This window comes from Eucyclogobius newberryi, unplaced genomic scaffold (assembly GCF_026437365.1).
Source record: "Eucyclogobius newberryi isolate DKJ021-1_F unplaced genomic scaffold, fEucNew1.0.hap1 SCAF_19, whole genome shotgun sequence".
Classification (NCBI taxonomy): Eukaryota; Metazoa; Chordata; class Actinopteri; order Gobiiformes; family Gobiidae; genus Eucyclogobius; species Eucyclogobius newberryi.
This window is the reverse complement of record NW_027315823.1, coordinates 24,248,772-24,270,522: the sequence shown is the minus strand read 5'-3', so window position 1 is coordinate 24,270,522 and position 21,751 is coordinate 24,248,772. Positions and strand designations below refer to the sequence as shown.

The 21,751-nt window shown below is 40.4% G+C and overlaps 3 protein-coding genes across 3 annotated transcripts; all 3 read left to right on the top strand.

Annotated features, from left to right (window-relative positions):
* The first annotated feature begins 184 nt into the window (after window positions 1-184).
* Window positions 185-8,821, top strand: nckipsd (NCK interacting protein with SH3 domain). Its single transcript, XM_072452287.1, has 13 exons — window positions 185-544; window positions 1,367-1,479; window positions 1,870-2,080; window positions 2,337-2,412; window positions 2,529-3,079; window positions 4,480-4,650; window positions 6,082-6,168; window positions 6,302-6,440; window positions 7,137-7,217; window positions 7,325-7,453; window positions 7,624-7,713; window positions 7,808-7,980; window positions 8,081-8,821. Exons 1-13 carry the CDS (start codon window positions 374-376, stop codon window positions 8,297-8,299), a joined length of 2,211 nt encoding a protein of 736 aa, XP_072308388.1. The 5' UTR covers window positions 185-373; the 3' UTR covers window positions 8,300-8,821.
* Window positions 8,822-9,729: 908 nt separating this feature from the next.
* On the top strand, window positions 9,730-16,262 carry slc25a20 (solute carrier family 25 member 20). The gene is made up of 10 exons (XM_072452288.1): window positions 9,730-9,822; window positions 9,904-10,003; window positions 12,986-13,078; window positions 13,155-13,282; window positions 13,368-13,458; window positions 13,531-13,648; window positions 14,341-14,413; window positions 14,487-14,596; window positions 15,225-15,349; window positions 15,848-16,262. The coding sequence occupies exons 2-10, from the start codon at window positions 9,908-9,910 to the stop codon at window positions 15,908-15,910; spliced, it is 897 nt and encodes a 298-aa protein (XP_072308389.1). The 5' UTR covers window positions 9,730-9,822; window positions 9,904-9,907; the 3' UTR covers window positions 15,911-16,262.
* Window positions 16,263-16,469: 207 nt separating this feature from the next.
* On the top strand, window positions 16,470-21,751 carry prkar2ab (protein kinase, cAMP-dependent, regulatory, type II, alpha, B). Its single transcript, XM_072452289.1, is given in 10 exon segments — window positions 16,470-17,026; window positions 17,074-17,107; window positions 17,724-17,863; window positions 19,186-19,292; window positions 19,359-19,512; window positions 20,833-20,934; window positions 21,018-21,092; window positions 21,169-21,234; window positions 21,321-21,459; window positions 21,553-21,751. Coding segments are annotated over 10 exon segments (1,284 nt in total). The 5' UTR covers window positions 16,470-16,684; the 3' UTR covers window positions 21,678-21,751.

Here is a 21,751-nt window from a genome sequence, read left to right as displayed (position 1 = left end):
CAATTCTGTGACGTTCATGTACTTTGACAAGCAGTGAAGTCCGATTACATTATTACTACTTACTTTATACATTCAGAACTGTGTATTAAATAATATATTCCGTTTATATTATTATAATAAGGGGCTTTAGGGGCATGTCATGGGGCGTGCCATGAGGCGTCCCTAGAACAGCGCCCCCCTTTGGACACTTGTCCCGGGTCAGATGATCAGAGCTGCGTTGTAAATAAAGATCCTCTCGATTTTCCGTGGCCATGCCTTCATAGCCCTTTAGAATCATCTCCACCGTGGGTTTTATGTAAGGCTGTATTTCCGCTGACACTTGCTCGTTGGAAGCTTTGGCTCAGTGGCGTTTCTAAACCAAACTAACTCGGCCATGTTCCGCTCGTTGTACGCTTTCCGAGCCACCGAGCCCAACTCGCTGCACTTCTCCGCCGGAGAGAGCTTTCTAATCCTGGACAGGAGCAACAAACATTGGTGGCTGGGTTCCCGCTGCAGCTCGGGTGAAACTGGCTACATCCCGTCCTCTTACATTGAGAAGATACAGGTAAACAATATGCAGTGTTTAATGTTCCCCATCACGGATGCAGTGAAGCTGAATTAATACAGACAGATGAAGAGATTCAGACGCAGCTCTTCTTCTCTCTGAATTGTGAATATCTTATTTCAGTGTGCTCAGGCTATTTTTAACACATACATAGTACAAAAAAAGGTCAAAAGTGTTGTATGTATTTCTGATGCATTAGTGTGTGGTGCCAATGGAGGATGTGGTGCATCACTGGAGGATGATAGACCATGGCAGGAGACCCAAGGATCGGGACGCTCTGTTGTGTCTCCACTGTTGTGTCTCCACTGCTGTGTCTCCACTGCTGTGTCTCCACTGTTGTGTCTCCACTGTTGTGTCTCCACTGTTGTGTCTCCACTGCTGTGTCTCCACTGCTGTGTCTCCACTGCTGTGTCTCCACTGTTGTGTCTCCACTGTTGTGTCTCCACTGTTGTGTCTCCACTGTTGTGTCCCTTTAGTCATCTGTGTAGTTTTCGCAGTCCCACCCACGTGTGCTTTGTGCAGTGATCCTTTTCCTAAAGTCAAAGTTACTGTGTGAACTAGTCGAAGCATGTACAATGTGAAGTCAGGAGCAGGAATGCTGTATTCTGCTTTTGGTGACATTGTCTGTGGGGCTCAACAGCTAAATTTGTGACTCAGGTTAAAAGCCCTAGGTGTGTTTATTAGGTAACTGGCCTAGTTTGTGTTTGCCTGGAGCCATATAGGCCTCTAACGTGTTCTGTTTGGTTTAAATTTTAATAATCATGCCTGCAGCTGTAATGAATAAATCATGACTGGTTGTTGTATTTTCTGTTTTTCATCCAGGCCCCAGAGCAGGATGAAGTGTTACAGTCTATTGACCGAGCCATTGAGGGTATCCACAATGTGGCCTTAAAGAATGGAGGCAAATACAATCTTGAGCAACGTGATGTTTTACAGTAAGTAATGTGCTTTTATAGGTAATGATAGCAACCCCGGCTTTATACCAACATGTTGCATAAGGTGTTAATAACTTGCTCCTAATATTTAGTATTGGTAAGTGGGAATCACATGTATGCAATGCTTGTGCTAAATCTTATAGAAATAAAAGAACAATGCATCAAAGTCAGAAAAAATCGGACTTTAAAGACGAGTGAGTCTTACTATTGGGCCAATTTAGCTCTTTGCATAACAACATCAAGCTTTTTTTGGTTTACTTCCTTTATTTGAGCGAAACTCAACTAATCCCCTAAAGAATACAACACAGCTGTACAGCTTGCATTGCAAGTAAATTGTAACTGGCCTGATACTGTGCACACAGCCAATAAGAGTATTGATAACCTTTTCAGGAAGCTGATTCATCACAGAAAAGAGACGCTTGCGCGGCGGAGCTCTTCTTCGGCCAGTAACAAATCAGGCATTCCAACCTCCAGCAGCGAGATCTCACTTAGCCAAACTCCTAACCCACCCAATGGCCTTAACCGAGAATACGGACGGCAGGGAAGCATGCCGCTATCAGGAAGTGTGGACAATATGCAAGGAGAGCACAGCTTTTATCAGGTAAATAAACAAACTTCACATTTTACTTGTATGACGTTTACTGTAACCCTAAAGACAATTACCACACACTTGTTACTTGCTTGTACAGATGAACAACATATCAGTCCTAATACTGGTAGCTGCCAAAGTCTTTCAATTCATATTCAATGATTTTTTTTCTCTCTGAAATATCTTGGTCTTCCCCAGTTTTAAGAAAATCTGACCTGATTAAAAGTATAAATTCAACAAAATTCATAAACAATTTGTTGTTGTTCAGATTCCCCTTCAGCCTCGATGCGGGGCTCCCATCGCCCCTCCTCCTCCAGAAAAACAGAAGAACAGCCGTCGTTCAGGTCAGACTCTCTCACTTGAAAGTGTTTTTGCTGATGCTACCTGCTGCTTCACAAACAGGCTATTCTTAGTCCCGTTCACCCTGCAGTCTGTAACTAGAGCTGTGTCCTCTCTGCAGAGCCTGAGGTCCCATCCCGAGTGTCTTCTCTCCCTCCCTCCCCCGCCCCCTCCCTCTCCATCAGCACCTCCTCCTTAGAGTCTGGCTCCGCCCACTCTCTGGTCTTCTCTGAGGTCAGCCTGCCCAGTATCTCCAGCACTCCGCCTCCACCTGTCCCATCTCGTGTCAAACCCTTCGCCCCTCCACCGCCGGACATCCTGCCCTCGGAGTCCTCTGTCCAAGCTGCCCCCGGAAAGAAAAGCCCCGCGCCGCAGCCCCCTCAGCCCGCCCCGTCTCCTCAGCCCAAAGCAGAGATGCAACAGAACAGTGATTGGCCCGTTGCCCCGCCGTCCATTGCCGAGAGCCCCCCTGGCAGCCCCACTACCTCCTGTTCCAAGCCGGTCTCCATGACAATTGGGGCAGAGCTGATCGAGCTGGTGCGAAAGAACACGGGCCTGAGTTATGAACTGTCCCGTGTGGCGGTGGGTGTCGTGGTGGGGCACCTGCAAACGGCGCTACCTCAGGCCTCGTCAGCTTTGGAGCAAGTACTGCTTTCTCTGGTAGAAAACAAGGTCAGGTGTATTTTTGATGTGTTCAGTGAAGAAGGATTTCATGAAATACCGTTCGTTCTCAATTACCTTTTATTCTATTGGATTCAAAATATAAGTGCATATGAAAGGATCTGATGTTTTTCTAAATATTACTGTCCCTGTGATAGATATTAATAAGATAAGATAATCCTTTATTACAGATACAGAGGAAAGGAACAGATCACTTATAGGAAGTTTGAAAAACACTCTCAATAGAAGATCTCTTATAAACAAAAACTCCTATAGACAAAACCTCCCATTTCCCAACAAGGGATGGAGGGGAAAAATAATAAAGATAAAAATAAATAAATATAAATATAATAATCATCATCAATCAAGTTGCAGTTTGCCACAAAAATCCCTCTGTCTATGTCATCAATAAGCAACATTGAACAATTTAAACGCAATTGACCTGTTTCTTTCTCTAGACAATTTAAGAATGTAAAAATAAAGGTGTTGTCAGGTGTTATTATTGTCAAATCATAAGTTGTGTGTAATTTTATACCTAGTAATTATTGTTTACAGTACGGTTGCTCAGTAACAATATAAACTTCACCACCATTGTCCAACTGGAGGAAAATAAGCTTCTTTTTTAAATTAAAATAAATAATTCTTAGTGACAGGTGTAGCTTAATCTGTCATATGCACTTTAAGTAAGAAGTAATAGAAATGAACACTAACTGCACAAGAAAGCAGAGAAAATGGTGCTATATTTGTTGGTCTATAATTTTAATCCTTTTAGTTTCTATTCTGGAACAATCTACATCTGTGATAGTGTTTTGCAGATTTAATAGATGTACATTTTAGGGTGGTAGTTCTTTAATCATTTATTAGATTAATTGGTCGATTGTATCCATAAATTAGCCATAATTGACCAGTATTTTATTTTGATTATAAGGCATAAGCATGAAGTGAGTTAGCTGAATACTTTGCAAGTTAATCTTGAGTTTTATCTTCCTTTTTACATATAATACACTGTTTACTAGCACTTTTCTTTGTTCATACAGTTTGGGTATGAAACATGGTTAGAACATCGTGATAGTTCATCATTTTGAAAGCTTTTCACACGGCCCCTTTTCAGTCGACTAATCGATCGGCAGGTTATGTTTTTAGTAAACCAAGAATATCTTTAATCAATGTCTATAGCCCTAATAAACATTACATCATAAACCTTCTCAGACATAACGGTCTATTTACACAGGCTTAGAAACAACACAAACATACGCAGTGACTATCACCTTGAGGCTAGATTTTGCAACAACATGTAAAACCCAAACTTGAACTCTAAATGTTTTCCATATTAAGGTATAAACAGGTTTTAGTGTATTGTTCCTGGTTGTTTGACTGTTGTGTGTTGTGCTTTGTGTGTCGTGCTTGTGCAGGACCTCCGTGGTGCTCTCCCACAGGGGCAGGTGTGTCATGACGAGCAGCGTTTGGAGGTTATTTTCACTGATCTTGCTCGACACTGCGAAGACTCACAACAACGCAGCTGGGCTCTGCATGAGGACCATGCGCTCATCGCCTGCTACCTGGAGGAGCTGCTCAAGATACTGGTACGGCTCTAAACCGTCAGTGTCCATCGTTGTCCAGTTAAAGACATATTTAGTATTAAACTATAACACATACGTAGATTATTGTGTTATATTTGTTAGTAGTTAACCTAAAACAACAAACTAAAATGGAAGAACTGAAAGTTAATGTTGTCGCTGCAAGAAGCAGATTTTGCTTCACATGTTGGTGCTTTTTGAAAAATGTGCATTTTGTAAGTCAATATGACCCTGGAGTCATTTTTTCTTAGAAATGTACAAGTAAGTACAGCGTTGTGGGCGTAGAAAGGGGGTAGGTGAAACCAGAAATGTTCTCACCACTGAAGTCTGGACTATACAGGATTACTCAATCAGGGATGAATCAGTCAAAAACTCTGCATCATTTAATGATGAGACAACACATTGTTAAAAGCCCATAAAAGTCTAAAATTCACCTAAAATGTCCCCTTTAGAGATCATTTTCCTTTGGGATGTGACAATCTTGCAAATATTATGAAAAGAAAAAGGTTGAGCTTTGCTCAGGTTTAGTGCTGGCAATATAATTCAATTATTATTAAAACTTTGTAATCTAATTAAGACCTTGGATTGCGCAAAAGGCTCTGCTACACTTCAATCGATATGCTGTGGGTTTACTAATGATACTGTCTGGATATCTTTAGATCACTATATATATCACTTTAAAATAATCATAAAAAGCTCATACATATACATCCAATGGGACATTACGTTCACAGATTCAAAAGGCTTTCTTGTCTTGTCACAGTAATGCCATAGGGTAAAGATATAATTTTAAAAGCCACTGCAATCAGTGTTATAGAACACGGGCCGGTGTTTACTTCTTATGTACATCAGTGTTACTGTTTCACCAGTTTTCTTCTGTGCTCTTTCCAAATGTCACAAATTAGTCCTTGGCAACTTCAATATTTAGATTTGCTCATCATTTCAGTGTTAGAACTGTTTGAAAAGGGCAAAATACAATAACTTATCTAGACAACTTGGTCAATATCGCGATATCGTGACTTATGTTGATGAACCTCTTGGCAATACGATACGTGTATCGATACAGAGATGAGTATCGTGATACGCTAATAACAACATAAAGTCATTAGAAATAGCAGAGTTACACTTCTGAACCTACAGACTGCTGCATCAGGCTGAGTCTGAGGAGCTGTATGTGACTTAAACATAGTACAGTTCTATTCTGATACTGAGGACAGTGTGAACATGAAATTCGAATGCATTTTGTTGTTCTAATTAATCAAAACATAATTTTAGTAAACTTTTAACACCGGTTTTAAGGAATATCGTGAATCAGGATTCGTATTGTATCGTGAGGTTCTAGGCAATACCCAGCCCTAGTACACTTACATATACTGAATATCCTTTAGTGTTGGCAGTGTCGATTTATATAATGTTTAAAGTTGTTTCTTTTCTTAGACGGACGCAGATCCTGAAGTGTGTAAAAGGATGTGCAAGGCCAACCACTGTGAAAATGTGATCTCACTTATCACTTATTATCAGATGGTAAGAAAATATATTGTACACGTTCACTTTTAAGAGAATGATTTAGATAACTTTCCTTGTTTGCATCAGTTCCTCTCTCTCTACGATATATTTTTCAAACACATTTGACCATTTTGACATTTCTTCTGTTCAGGAGAACCGCGTGTCGCTGCGGCTGTTGCTCCTGAAGGTTTTTGGAGCGATGTGCAGTTTGGACGCTGCGCTCATCTCCGCTCTGCTCAACTCCATCCTGCCCATGGAGCTCGCCCGAGACCTCCTGACAGACACTCAAGGTAACCGTAGACCGTAAATGATTTGTGCGTTATTTTGATTATTGTACAAATGTTGTTGAATGTAGTATTTTGCTCTAATAAGCTGTATGTATTTTTGTTTGTCCCAGTGAATACCTGCAATGTGTGCTTGAGCAAGACACTTCATCCACTTGGTCTATAGTTGAATATGTTGTGGGGTCATGGGGCTGATGCCACAGATTGGTTGTGGTTTGAAGGTCCCATATCATGCAAAATCGACTTTTCAGAGATATTAACCTTCTTACAGTGCTATTAATACCTCATATATGTGAGGATATGATTTTTGGATTGATTCCTGCAGTCTTCAGCTAGAGTACAAGTGAGTTACGCAGCACACTTCTCTGTTTCAGACCATCCTCCCGGTACTCTGTACCTGTGATACTGTAACTATTATGTTATGGGTGTTGCACAACACTTATTATTATCAAATATGCCCTTAGGGTAGACTACAAAACTGGAAAAATTACATGATATGGGACCTTTAATAATGTATGAAACTGTAAAGCAGCTTTGAGTGTCCAGAAAAGAGCTAAATAAGACTGCAACACTTATTCATAATTTTTTTACTAATATTTTATGCCATTCTTTATCCATAGCTGTATGAAAAACTGTTTGTTTGTTTGTTTGTTGTTTTTAAAATCTTTAAATCTTTAAAATCTAAAATGTTTTCCTCTACAGAACACCAAAAGATGTGCTACACAGCTTTGGTTCTCACTATGATTTTCTCAATGGGGGAGCAGGTTCCATATCATCACTACGGTACGGATCATGTAATTAACTTGAAAAGCAAACAGTCCATTTATGAATCCAAGAAAGCGTCGTGACACAAACTTGCAATAATTAAAAACATCTCTTTTCACTTGTAGAACACTTGAATGCGGAATTTGTCCATTTTCTTGTGGACGTTGTAGAGGATGGGCTCCCGTCTGATCCAACAGAGCAGTTGCCTGACATTTTCCTCAACCTCCTCCTTTCTTTCAATCTCCATCACACCTGTAAGAGCGATGTTTTTCTATAGAAAGCAGAATTATTGTATTGATTTCGGTGTCTTTTGCATTTGGTGACTTCAGTATTCTTTATTCATAATACTCTTCCTGCTGGTAATGATTAGAATTACTTCAAAATTCACAATGCATCTTTAACATCGCTTTTTTTTTTTTATCAGCGCCAAGCAATAATTCCATTATGCAAGAAATAACAAAGAAAAATGTCAAAATCCTTACTGAAAAAGTCTTGTTGCTTCTAAATCGAGGAGGTAAATATTTTATCAATAATTTTATAGTTTTAACTTCTTGTAATATTATTTTTATTATTGTATTTATAAATCCCTTTTTAATGCTGTTCTTCAGATGATCCTGTGTGTATGTTCACGCACAAGCCTCCTGCTCCTCACTCAGTGCTTAAGTTTCTTCAGGACGTCTTTGCAAATAAAGAAACGGCTAATATCTTCTACCACACTGACATGATGGTGATGATCGACATCGCTGTACGGCAGATTTCTGACCTTTCGCCCGGAGACAAGGTGAGACTTAAAATTTGTTTGAAATTATTGCAATTATTCATTATTGATTTGTATTTTTACATATTTGTATCTTGTAACCGTGTTTTTCTTGATCTTTTAGCTGCGCATGGAATACTTATCCCTCATGCACTCCATAATCCGTTCCACGGACTATCTCACGCATCAGCACCGCCTCTCTGACCTGCAGGGGGCGCTACAGAGGATCCTTCGGGAAGAGGAGGACCCCAGAGAGGAGGAGGGCAGCGCTACGGCCAAACAAATGGATAAGCTAATAGTCCAGCAGATCTATAAAGAGTTTCCACAGATCTGCCATAGCTAGTACTGACCACTTGAGTATGTCACACACTGTAGTCTGCGCCCACCACTGCAGGGAAAGAAGAAATGTTCTAATTTAGTGCCATTTCAAGAGTGTTGCCAATGGATAATGAAGCTTGAAAGTTAATTTTGTTTTTTGCACATTTATTAAAAAAGGGAAAGTTATCTTGGCCTTTTTAGGTTTATTTTAAAGTGCGTGTCTAAACTGCATTCGCTAGGCAAGACAAAAATATGATACACATTTACTGAAAGATATTTTTCCTGCCCCCAAGAGTAGATGCTGTAATGTCAACTGAAAGCCAGCGTTTCCATTTCAAACCAAACAATTGTATGATATAGAATTCAAGTAGTGTGCCATGTGTTTGAATGTTGATTCTTTGTCCTACCTTGACAGGGGGATCAAACTACAGTGTGCTGACTGACACTTGCAACTCTTATTGTTTAGTACAGCGGAAATACTTTCTCCTTCTCTGACTCCACAAGTATTAACGGGTAGATTGTAGTCGGGAGAGTGCAGTCTCACTTATCCTTACAAAAAATAAATAAAATAAGTTTCAGTATAGTGATTCTCACCTGTGGCTACGTTCAGGCATTCGTCTTAACCACTTCTGAGCTTCTTAATCCATATCAAAGCTTTAGAAGTGTTTGCTAAATTTAAAAGAGTATTTTGTCTGAAAAGTATATGCTGCAATCTTAACTGCACTGCAATAATGCTTCTAAAGAAAATATTTCACCTCTGTATTTTAATAAGAGGAAGATTGTACTTACTATTTGTCTTTTTTCTTTCTTTAAATGTTTGTTATTTAACCTGCTAATGGAGGTTAACTTGGGGCATGTTCTAAGTATAGTATGTGTTAACAGCCAAATATACCATATCCTAATTCTTCTCTTCACATATTTTTTTTCTATCTTAACTTATTGTTGCTTTTGTCAGTTTAAAAAAAATAATTGAAATAGTCCACTTATTGTTTCTTGTTTTCAAACTTGTATTTGTCCATTGTGTAATGGTTTACAATGTGGGAGACTTGTCTACTTTCAATAACAACCATTGTCTGCTTATGTGCTGCAACTATGTAATAATTAAATGAATAAAGCTATATTTTAACTGGAAGAATAAATGTGTAATAATGTATTTCTTATTAGCTTAGTTAATAAGAAATACAAATAAATAAATAAATGAACTTGAATTCTCATTAACCAGTTGAGCCTCAATATATATAAATATATATATATATATATATATATATATATATATATATATTTTAAAGGTGTTTTTTGATATAAGACACTTTAATACTTTACTACAATTGTAAACTGTAGAGTATTATTGTTTCACTAATAATTTTTTTGTGCATGTATCTTTTGTGTCATGTTTCCGTCCGGACACTGAAGTAGGAGGACCGCTGTGACGTGGTGTTGCAGTGAAATCGCTCCGGGTCAGAAGTGGGTGAAAGGTCCAGCCAGGCTCTTCTGATTGCGGGCAGCTCTCATATACCTCTTAGGTAAAGGCAGTCCTTAACACAGCAGGTACGTGTCGTTGTCATACGTTCAGTCATTTTGTGCGTTGTTTTTGTTGACGGCGCGTTTGTTTGTTGTTGTTTGTTGTAGCAAAATGTCACAGCCAATTAGTCCGGCGAAGAACTTCTTCGCGGGGGGCTTTGGAGGGGTCTGTCTCGTCTTCGCTGGACACCCCCTGGACACCATTAAAGTAATGCATGCATAGCTACTTTATGTTGCGATTTTTACAAAGTACACGGGTGATATTGCTGTGGAGATGGAGAAGATGCAGTGGGAACGGTGCGTGTCATTCAGGACTTTCTGGTATTTCAGGTGCGAGGAAGTCAAATGGAAAAGCTACTTAAAATATTTATGTCAGCGATTGAGTTCAGGCTCAGTTGAGGCCTTTGTGCCTTTTGACCCCCGTGTTTTATGACTGTTCTGCAGTGTCTTTTCCACAGATTTCGTTCAAACAATGGTGGAACAACTCATTTGTATATTTATAGTTTTCTATCATACACTTTGTGAACAATTATAGAATATCATTTTTTTTATTTGATTTTACCGTACCCACCCGGACGGTGCGTTGTTTTCCAAACAATAAGCCATGGATTAACCGTGAACTGAAGGCTCTGCTGAAGGAGAAGAGAGCTTTCAGGTCAAGGAACAAGGAGGAGCTGAAGATCAGGCAGGCAGAAGCCAGCTACAAGAGGAGGATGGAGGAGCAGCGGCAGCAGAAGAACTTTCAGGAGTGTGGAGGAGCCTGAAAACCATCTCAGGTTTCAAAGTCCCCCCTGTCCAGATGGAGGGGGACCTACAGTGGGTGAATGAACTGAATTCTCACTTCCTGAGATTTGATCAATCACATGCACAGCTGCATGCTCTCTTCCACAGCTGAACAATGACCCACACCCGTTCCTCTTCACATCTCTGCCCCGGCCCATCGGCTCCCCACTTCACCTGGACTCACCCATCCCCCCAGCACACAGTCCCCCTGCCATCCACTGACTGTCACAGCAGCACAGGTGAGGAGTGAGCTGAAGAGGATTAAAATGAGGAAGGCAGCAGGACCTGACGGCATCAGCCCCAGGCTCCTTAAGTCCTGCGCAGAAGAACTGTGTGGAGTTATGGAGCATGTCTTCAACATGAGCCTGAAGCTGAGGGTGGTACCACAGGTCTGGAAGACCTCCTGTCTGGTACTTGTGCCCAAGACACCACGTTCCAAAGACCTCAAAAGCTTCAGGCCACGGACACGGACAGCTGTGTCCTGCAGAAGTTCTCTGACGACTCTGCCATCATTGGACTCATCACGGACGACGATGACGCGGAGTACAGAGGACTGGCGCAGGACTTTGTGGACTGGTGTCAGCAGATCCACCTCCTCATCAACGCAGGAAAGACAAAGGAGATGGTGGTGGACTTCCGCAGACGCCACTCTGCTGCCTCCACACCAGTGAACATCCAGGGACGGGACATTGAGAGAGTGGACTCATACAAGTACCTGGGTGTTCATCTGAACCACAAACTGAACTGGACTCATAACACAGACGCACTGTACAGGAAGAGCCAGAGTCGGCTCTACCTCCTGAGGAGACTCGGGTCTTTTGGAGTAACATGGCCACTCCTGAAGACCTTCTACGACTCTGTGGTAGCATCAGCCCTCCTGTACGGTGTGGTCTGCGGGAGAGGAAGAAGCTGGACAAAGTCATCAAGAAGTCCAGCTCCGTCCTGGGCTGTGCTCTGGACTCGGTGCAGGAGGTGGGAGACAGAAGGGTCCTGGCTAAATTCACATCTATGCTGGACCATGAGTCTGGAGACACTCTGTCTGTTCTGGAGAGAAGCTTCAGTGAGAGACTGATCCACCTTCGCTGTGTGAAGGAGAGGTTTTGCAGGTCTTTCCTTCTGCTGCTGCCAGACTCTACAACGACCACTGTTAGCCCTGAACACGTGTATACTGTCATACCCATGTGCAATACTGACTTAATCATATGCAATACTTTTACATAATGTCAGTCATATTGGTGCAATATTCTCTGTCCATATAACAGCTGTAAATAAAGAGTGTTACTATTTTTTTACTTTTTATTAAGACTATAAGAGGTTTTTATATGAGCTTTTCTACTAAGAGTGTTTTGTTTTTTTGCAACACCAGAATTTCCCCATTGTGGGACAAATAAAGGCTTATCTTATTTTTTAGATGTTGTTGTCAATACAATGGCCAGAAAAGTGTGATTTAGTGATGCAGGTGGAGGGAACTCTAGTGCTGCAATAGCCTTTTGTTCAGGATAGATACTTGGCAAAGTATGCAATATGAAGACATAAGGCTGTAATGGTGCAGTTGTAATTTCAAAGCTCTGAATCCAAAGTAATACAGACGGTAGAATTTAAATGTCAAGATACACCTTTCTATTCAATTTGTTAATCATGTTTCATAAATACGGGAAATTCCAATACTAGTTTGTTTTACTTATTAAAAAGATCTCAAAATAATAAATGGCTTTATCAGTTGAATAATGTGTTAATTCATGAGTCTACTAAACCTTCAAGACATCAGAATCAAAATAAGGTTTATTGCCATTGTCAATGAACAAAATTCACAAACTACAGACAAGAACTTGTCCTGGTGATTTGATGCAACATAAACAATAAAACATTGAACAATGACTACAAAACAATGAATAGCTACCATATATATAAAATAAGTAAGTAAAGTTAAAATAAGGTTAGAAATAGGCATGATATGTACATAAATAAAATATGTAGTTCATTAAGAAGTGAACAGTGCAGTGAGTGCAAGGTGCTTGGGCAGTGTTCATGAGTCCAACGGCAGAGGGAAAGAAACTGTTCTTGTGACGAGAGGTTCTGGTCCGGATGGACCGTAGCCTCCTGTCTGAGGGGAGTGGCCTCCTGCCTGAGGGGAGTGGCCTCCTGCCTGAGGGGAGTGGTCTCCTGCCTGAGGGGAGTGGCCTCCTGCCTGAGGGGAGTGGCCTCCTGCCTGAGGGGAGGCTGTGATCCGACCTGTTCGTCCCAGAGCCCTGGAGACGTACAGGTCCTGCAGAGATGTAAGTCCGCAGCCGATCACCTTCTCAGCAGAGCGCACAATGCGCTGTAGTCTCTGTTTGTCCCTGGCTGTGGCTCCAGCATGTAGTTCTAGAAACTTGCAGTGACTCTTTGTTTTTGTATTTATTTCTAGGTGCGTTTACAGACTCAGCCAAAGCCCAAACCTGGAGAGACTCTTGTTTATGCCGGCACAATTGATTGTTTCAAAAAGACATTGGCCAAAGAGGTCAGAATGAAAACAAATGCATCTAAGAAAATATAATATAGGTTCTCTTTCATACGTGTTCTTCATTGATTTGCAGGGAGTTAAAGGACTTTATAAAGGCATGGCTGCCCCAATCATTGGAGTGACGCCTATGTTTGCCGTTTGCTTTTTTGGATTTGGTATGGGGAAGAAACTGCAGCAGAAAACCCCTGATGAAATCCTTACGTAGGTGATTTCTTGGTCTGTAACTGCTGTTTTATCTTCATGACTAAAGTCTTCTTCTAAGTTGTTGTCTTATGCACTTTTACAGGTATCCGCAGTTATTTGCCGCTGGCATGTTGTCCGGCATTTTCACCACAGCGATTATGGCCCCAGGGGAGCGGATCAAATGCCTACTACAGGTCTGCGAGATCATCTTTATAAAAGAAACCCCATTTGTTGATTCAAAAGTAGCAATAATGTTGTGTTTCTAGATACAAGCGTCCACGGGGCATGTGAAGTACAACGGGCCAATGGACTGTGTCAAGCAGTTGTACAGCGAGTCGGGCATCAGAGGCATCTACAAAGGCACAGCTCTGACTCTCATGAGAGGTCAGATTTGTCTCTTATAACATGCACTATAACTTTTCTGGACAGTTCAACGCCTGCTTGTCTCCATGGGGATGTTTATGCTTTGCGTGGTGTGTTCCTCAGTATTTCATTAAACCTGTATATCTCCATGGAGACAAGCAGTTGGTGGGCAATTGACAAAAAAAATCATATCTCAAAGATATTATGTCAATCCAACAGAAATTTGTATAAACGTGTCTTTAAACGTGTTAATTGAGGTTTTATGATAAAATGGATAGAAATGTCTGTAAAATGAATCACAAAAGTGCAGAAAATATGTACTAGATATTCATATGTTGTATATCTTCAAAACAACATTCACACTATTATTTCAATGTATTTGAGCCCAACTCTACAAGCAGGTGACGCTTTTAGGCCAAGTTACAGGTCAGTTCTGTGAAGAGGTTCAATAGAATTAATGCAAAATAGATTGTTTAATGCTCTACTGTGGAATACACCAGACAGAACAAGTAAGCAAGTAGCAAGTCTGATGCACACATTTAATAAAAAGTATGCACGTTGAAGCTTCTCCTAATATTTTTCCGTCTCGCACTTATGTATGTATGTCTTCTTTTTACCACATGCATTTGTTTTAAAATGAATTCACGGACGTTGATTAACTGGTTATAAGCTATTTATTCATCATCTTTGCTTTATTTATTGTTTCCATTCAGACGTACCAGCCAGCGGCATGTACTTTATGTCCTACGAGTGGTTAAAGAATCTCCTCACGCCACCAGGAAGAAGGTGAATATTTGCAGCATTACTTTTACGCATATTTAGGTCTGTATTCTCCAATGCCACGGTGGTCTTCTTACAGCCCCAATGAGCTGAGTGTTCCCAGTATCTTGTTCGCTGGAGGGATGGCAGGGATCTTCAACTGGGCAGTAGCCATTCCCCCGGACGTCCTCAAGTCACGCTTCCAGACAGGTTTGAGCCTTCTGTTTTCTCTTTTTTTTTTTTTAAGACGCTGACGTATATCAATGTGACTCTCTCGGATTTGGGTGTACACAAGTCTTCCTGTAGTGACTGAATTGTTTATTGGAGAGAAATGCCAAAAAGGACAATCCACAAAAGTTTGAGTGACAACAAGGTCTGGTCCTTCCTCCCCCAACATTATGTGCATGAGAAAGTTTTGAAACGACATGTCAATGGAAAGTCATCTGGAACGTGACAATTACAAGTAATTCACATGTAATATAATATACAGTAGGTCTGGTAATTAGTTTTGGACCTTGATGACGGCGGATGTGTTTGAACACTTCATTACAAGCTCCCCTTTTAGCATAAACTCACTTTCTTTTAAATTAATTGTGGATCTCTTTTGATCGTGATCGTCAGTTCTAATCAACAATGACATGTTTTGGTTTTTGTAATCGAGAGGTCCCCAGCCAGTAATATGAACATTTAAAGACATTTTTATTTGTTTTTTTATGAGACAAACAAAATCTGAGGAAAAATGTTTGATATTGAATTTTGTTATATCCATCCAGCGCTAATATACCTGGCATTTATTCAATATATCGCCCTTGTCTTGAGTCTCTTGATCTCCACACAGCGCCTGAAGGAAAGTACCCCAATGGTGTCCGGGACGTTCTGCGTGAGCTGATCCGAGAGGAAGGCATCGGCTCCTTGTACAAAGGCTTCAACGCTGTGATGCTTAGAGCTTTTCCTGCAAACGCCGTGAGTTCATTTCATTCACAATCACAGCGTCTTTACATTGTGTCCATGTGTCGAGATGTTTATACGATAATTGACATCATGGAAGTGCGATAAACGATCATTTTGAAGAAGGAAGACCACTTTATGCCACTGACACAGTAACCTTAAAAAGCATGATTATCCCGGTGAACCCTTTTTTTCTAGTGGATCATGAATCGACAACAGATGGCAAAATAAAACGTTGGTTGTCTAAAATCAGTCCTAGTCTTAGCAGATAATTATTTGACCCTCTACAGCTCAAAACTTGTACTAGAAAAAATAAGACGAAAGCGAACACACTTTAAATTTTGAGCACAAATGTGTGATTTTAGCTCTCATTTATTGAACGATAAGTCGATATAGTGATTACCATGACAGGCCTACTTTTATACATTGTTTAAAGATGATGCACTGCCAGTTTTATTGTTTGTTTCTTTATGATCTGCTTTTTCTAATGTCTGGTCACATTTTCTTTTTCAGGCTTGTTTCTTAGGTTTTGAACTTGCGATGAAGTTCTTGAATTGGTTAGCGCCAAATCTGTGATGAAAGATCCGTGCTGCTGTGAAAACCCAGGATTTTATGAGAATCACCACAACAAAATCTTGTAGTGATTTTAATAATTTTATTGTAAAGTTAATTATGTAAAATAGTAATTTTGGCCTGCCTTGGTACAAACCTCTTTATACTTACGGACACACAAGTGTTTCCACTCTTTTTTTGTACAAACTGGTCTAGGCGCGCTGTGCCTTACCTTTTCAGCGCCTTACCAGAAAAAAGACACGATTAGTCTTTGAGCAATACACCGCTGTCACTCACTACCTTATGTCTTGTAAAAAATATTGAGATTAATTTACAGTGTACAAATCTGCAGGAATAAAATGAAATGAGATCCATGTTGCGGTTTGCACTTGATTTAATGTGTGTGTGTGTGTGTGTGTGCAATATATATACTATACTATAAAATGAGTATCTGCATATTACACAAGCACTGAAATTGTGATGCATGATCAGTGTCAGTCCTACAAGTTCAAATGGTCATGTCATCAATACTAATATTTCTTTTGTATTTTTGAGATACTGTCCTTGTGACTTCATCTTTGCAGAGGAGAGTGGGTCAATATTTTCCAACTGGCCGAGCCAAATAAATGATCAATAAAGTATTCGATGTGACACAGTGGGACAAGCGTCACAGCTCTAGTGACGCTCCCAGCAGATGTGATGTTAGATACTATGAATGTTTGAGCGGCCTGTTTTTATTTTTCACTTGATCATTTCGTATTAACATTTTTTTTTACCGTTGGATCGTGAAATTACATTATGACTGATGCAGCAGAGATACCAACAGGCCTAAAGGAGCTTCTACAAGCCTTCACTGTGGAGGTCCTGCGTCACAAACCAGACAATTTGGTGGAGTTTGCCGTGCAGCATTTCAGCAGCATTTTGGAGACTAAAAACCACCAACAAACCAACCAACAACCAAAGAAACTGAGCTTCAGATCGGCAAAGAAAGGAGTGACTTTTGGGACAAAATCTGATCCGCCCAAAGAGAAGGAGAAAGAGAAAGAGGAGGAGAAGGAGAAAGAGAAAGAGGAGGAGAAGGAGGAAGAGGAGGAGGAGGAGTACACTGACAGTAAGTTTTGAGGCTTCACGTTTGGTTCAGTGTCACTAAACATCACTCACAAAGACAATGTTACTTCTCTGCAGAGTGCACAACAGGAAAGTACAGTCGCAGAGTTTCAGGTTAGTAAAGTTAGTAACTTTAATGTTGGGGGTGATTTTTCCTGGTGATTTCATCCATTGAACTGCACTTTACAGAGCTAAAGTGATGTCAGTTCTCAAGTTATGTTTGTAACTTATATTAGTATTTTAGTACCATCCTTGGTTTAGACCCGTGTTTTACTTGTTTTATTCCCGGTTTGATGTTCGCTCAAGAGTTTCCTTGATTTGTCTTTACATTAAGGCACACCGTTTGTTTTCTGGTGGACGATCCGCCATTTGGTTGTCTCCATGGAGATTATAGTGTTTTGCCTGGAATGTTCCACAGTAAGACATTAAACCGATCTATATCCATGGATACGAGAAGGGGACGCCATCAGGCCAAGTTACAGGTCAGATCTGTGGACAATAAGATTTTTTCAAGAACTCTTTGAGCAATGAAACGATTGTATATGAATAAATGCAGGATATATCAAATGAATGCTGTACTGTGGAACATTCCTGGCACTGCAGTAACCCCTCCATAGAGCGAAGCGGGCAATGGGTCCCTCATCAGAAGAGTTACACAGTGCAGCTTTAATTCCAGGTTCATTTGAGAATTGAGTCAACTACGGCATCAATTTTGACCCTGTTTTTGTAGTTTGTGCAGAGGCTTATAACCCCGATGATGACGAGGAGGATGACTCGGAGCCCCGCGTGGTTCACCCCAAAACAGATTTGCAGAGGCGCAGGCTGCAGGACGCCTGCTGGGACATCCTCCTCTTCAAGACTCTGGAGCAGGTCAGGGGGAAATGTGTTTGTTTATCAAAAGAGAGACAGAATGGGAGACTGTACTAAGCTATTTGACTATTCCAGCACACATTTACAATTAAGTAGGTTTCCTCCTATTTTTCTAATTCATTACGTTTTGCAATTTATAGTCGACAATCAAACGCGATGAAAGGTTCCACTTGTATTATGAATCCCTCATTTGCAGCTATTTTTCCCCATCCATATCATTCTTCATTAACATCAATAAACTGTCCAGCGGCTCAAGTGGTTGAAGTGTTCACCAGCGTACCCACCGTCTCTCTGAGTGAACGTGGCATGTTATGTGAGTGAGTGATGGTTGTTCAGATGGGCACATGATGGCATCCACACACTTTTGCCCTTCTTCGAGCGCGCGTGGGCAGTGAATAACGTGTTCAGTCCAGATGCAGATCCTGCCAAAGATCTGGAGATGGTCTTCATGGTGTGGAAGAACTTAGCTGGCAATAGTTTAATTGACCCTTTAACAGTTTGTGAACATATACATTCTAAATTCCGCAATGGAGGCAAAAGTGACATGGAGCGTAATATGATTTCAATTGAGAAAAAAGAGGGGTTAACTTTAGAATATCACAAAATCTGATGAGCAGGGCCGGCCCCAGCACATTTGGTGCCCTAGGCGAGCTACTCCCCTGGCGCCCCCCCCAAAAAAAAAGATTCTGCCAAGCAAAAACACATAACAATTTTCGTTAGATTTATTTGTCCCCCGCAGTGCCGCCCCAGGCACCCACCTATACGGCCTAGTGGAAGGGCCGGCCCTGCTGATGAGTCAAGCTGGTTTTGTTAAATGAAAACCTCACGGATACATGCGAGGAATATCAGAGTCTGATTTAAACATGTACTTTTGGATGTTACATCCATCCATCCATCCATTTTCTACCGCTTGTTCCCTTACATTATTTGGTTATTCCAAAGATTATGATGGATTCTTGGCATTTGTGATGAAGACAGACGATTCCTGATTTTTAGGTTTAATTGGACAAATACAGATGTATTACATACTCTTCCACAAATTATACTCCTTTAGAAACTCAATTGCAATTTTTATTTTTCCGTAAATGCAAAGCAAACTAACAGTTCTACAACGGAATTCAAAATTGCAGCTTATTGGTTGTTGTTGAGATGTAGAACATTAGCACTTAGTTGTGATTAGCTAGTTAATCACTGAAAATGTGTGGTTTTTCCCTTCAGTTGCCTCCATTCTGGAACTTTGAACCTTCTGATGACAGAGCGTTTTAAAGGGTCTGTGAGGTTTCTCATCTGACAATCCTTCCCTCACTCTGCGTGTCCTTCAGGAGCAGTTCTCTGAGGTTTTGGACGGCATGTTTGAGGTGCAGGTCAAACCGGGCGAGCACATCATAGACCAGGGCGACGACGGGGACAACTTCTATGTGATAGAGAAGTGAGAAGACCATCAGTTTATTCCATGACACAACTTGATAATGACGAAACCTCACTTGTGTTTTAGGGGTGTCTATGATATATTTGTCAAAAAGGGTGGAAAAGATTTGTGCGTGGGAAAGTATGACAACAAGGGCAGTTTTGGGGAGCTGGCTCTGATGTACAACACTCCACGTGCTGCTACTATCGTGGCCACCCAGGAGGGGGCGCTGTGGGCTCTGGTGAGTGGGACAACTTCATGTTGTGAGCAGTGTTTCCAAACCAGGGGTGCGGGCACACTTGGAGGGTGAATGATTTCAGATTTTAAAAGAAGGTAAAATCAAATAGTATTTCAATTTAAAAATATCTTAGTAGTGAAGTTGATATCTTTAACAATGGCTTGGAATATTTGGATATCTACGTCATTAACACAAGTAAATATAACAATGATTGACACTTGACAACTAAAATAAACTAATTTATTCAGCTAGTACCTAGTTAGAGTTAGTGTGTCCTCAGAGTGTGAGAGAGTCGGTTCGATGTGTGAATTTTTGTGAACCGATATCCGATATACTTATTGTACTTACTGGTACCTACTGGCTGATAAGCGATATTGCCGATACCAATAAAAGACCACAAATTTATGTTAAGTTCTAGTAAAGCTCACAAATTAACTTAATTAACGACAAAATGTATTTATGTGGGATATAAAACAATTTCTGGCATGATTGTGTAAAGAATATAGCAATATTTTTAGCCTTATTGGCCTTCTATTTCTGTCTGTTTTAAAAGTCAAATCTGAAGATGAACTGAGAATGACACATGACACTCACAATATATCTGCCAGATATGACCTACTTTTTGACGTACTGGCATTCAGGGTTGTAATATTTTGGCCTCTGTTGCTATTCCAATCTCGCTCTGTGTTACAATTGAAGACTGAAAATCATGGAGTTTTTGCCGTTATTATGAGCTTTAAAGTACGTACAATTTTCTAATTCAACTTGATTTGGTGTATTTAAACCATGTACATATAATTGATAGTTTTACACCAATCGAAGGTACTCAGAAGGTACTTATGGAGAAAACGTTGAAAAATCTGTAGAAAATGATAGGAAATGACATCACACTTGGGACACTCATTCCAGTCAAAGTTTAAGCCTCATTCACACAAAGAAACAACGTTCTAAACATGAATTTAAAATAATGAAGATGCTCTCATAATTATCTTAACTGCATTTTAGTTCAATGAGTCGTCATAGGCACTCAAAGTCCATCCCTTATATGTCCCTCCACATTCAGCAACATGTCAAAAAGCACAGAAACCCAACATTGGCTTTTTTACATCCACATTTCCAAGACAAATATGGTCTGTTTATTTTTTACTTAAATTTACCATCTTTAACTATTTGAACCACTGCAATATAGTACAATGTTCAGTTTAGAATATCGTTTATAGACCAGATTAATTTAGGTTTAAGATGAGCGGTAGGTCTGTCTGTGTTTTCTCTCGGCCTTCTGTGACTGTTGGATTGTAAAGCACTGCATGTGTTTTCCTCCAGGACAGAGCCACATTTCACAGGCTCATTGTCAAGAACAACGCCAAGAAGAGGAAAATGTATGAAGCTTTCATCGAATGTGTCCCCCTCCTGAAGTCTCTGGAGGTCTGTGCTTCGCAAAACTAAAATGATTTCCATTTGAACACATCTAATCGTTGCCGTCTGCGTGTTCTCTTTTCTTTTGGCAGATTTCTGAAAGGATGAAGATTGTGGATGTTCTTGGGATGCGTGTATTTAAAGATGGAGACTGCATTATCAAAGAGGTTTTGTTTTTTTGTTTCTATAAGTAAACAAGTGTTAATGAGTGACTATTCAAGTACGGGTATATTGTTTTTGCAGGGGGACAAAGCTAACTGTTTTTACGTTGTCGCATCGGGGGAGGTGAAGATTATGATAAAGAGCCTTGTATGTCAATTGTTACATTATATTATTTCTTTTTTTTTTTGCAGTCACAATAAAAGTGTTTAAAAGCTTTTGTAAAATGTTGACAGAAAAAGACAGACCAAGAGGAGGTCACTGAAGTTGAAGTGGCTCGGTGCACTAGGGGACAGTATTTTGGAGAACTCGCCCTTGTCACTAACAAACCCAGGGCTGCTTCTGTGTACGCTGTGGGAGAGGCAAAATGTTTGGGTATGTTTAAGTTGAATTATTTATAACTGGTTTACATATTTTGTCTGAATTATTATATATATAAATATTTTTTTCTTCCCTTCTTTTTCTCAGTCATTGACATCCAGGCATTTGAGCGTTTGCTGGGCCCGTGTATGGACATCATGAAGAGGAACATTTCCCAGTACGAGGAGCAGAGAATGGCTCTGTTTGGGTGTGCTGTAGATTTACAAAACTAAGGCCTACATATTGTATTGTAGTTTGTTCTCTAGCACCAGACAAGACGTTTATGTGCATCTAATCAACCGTTCAA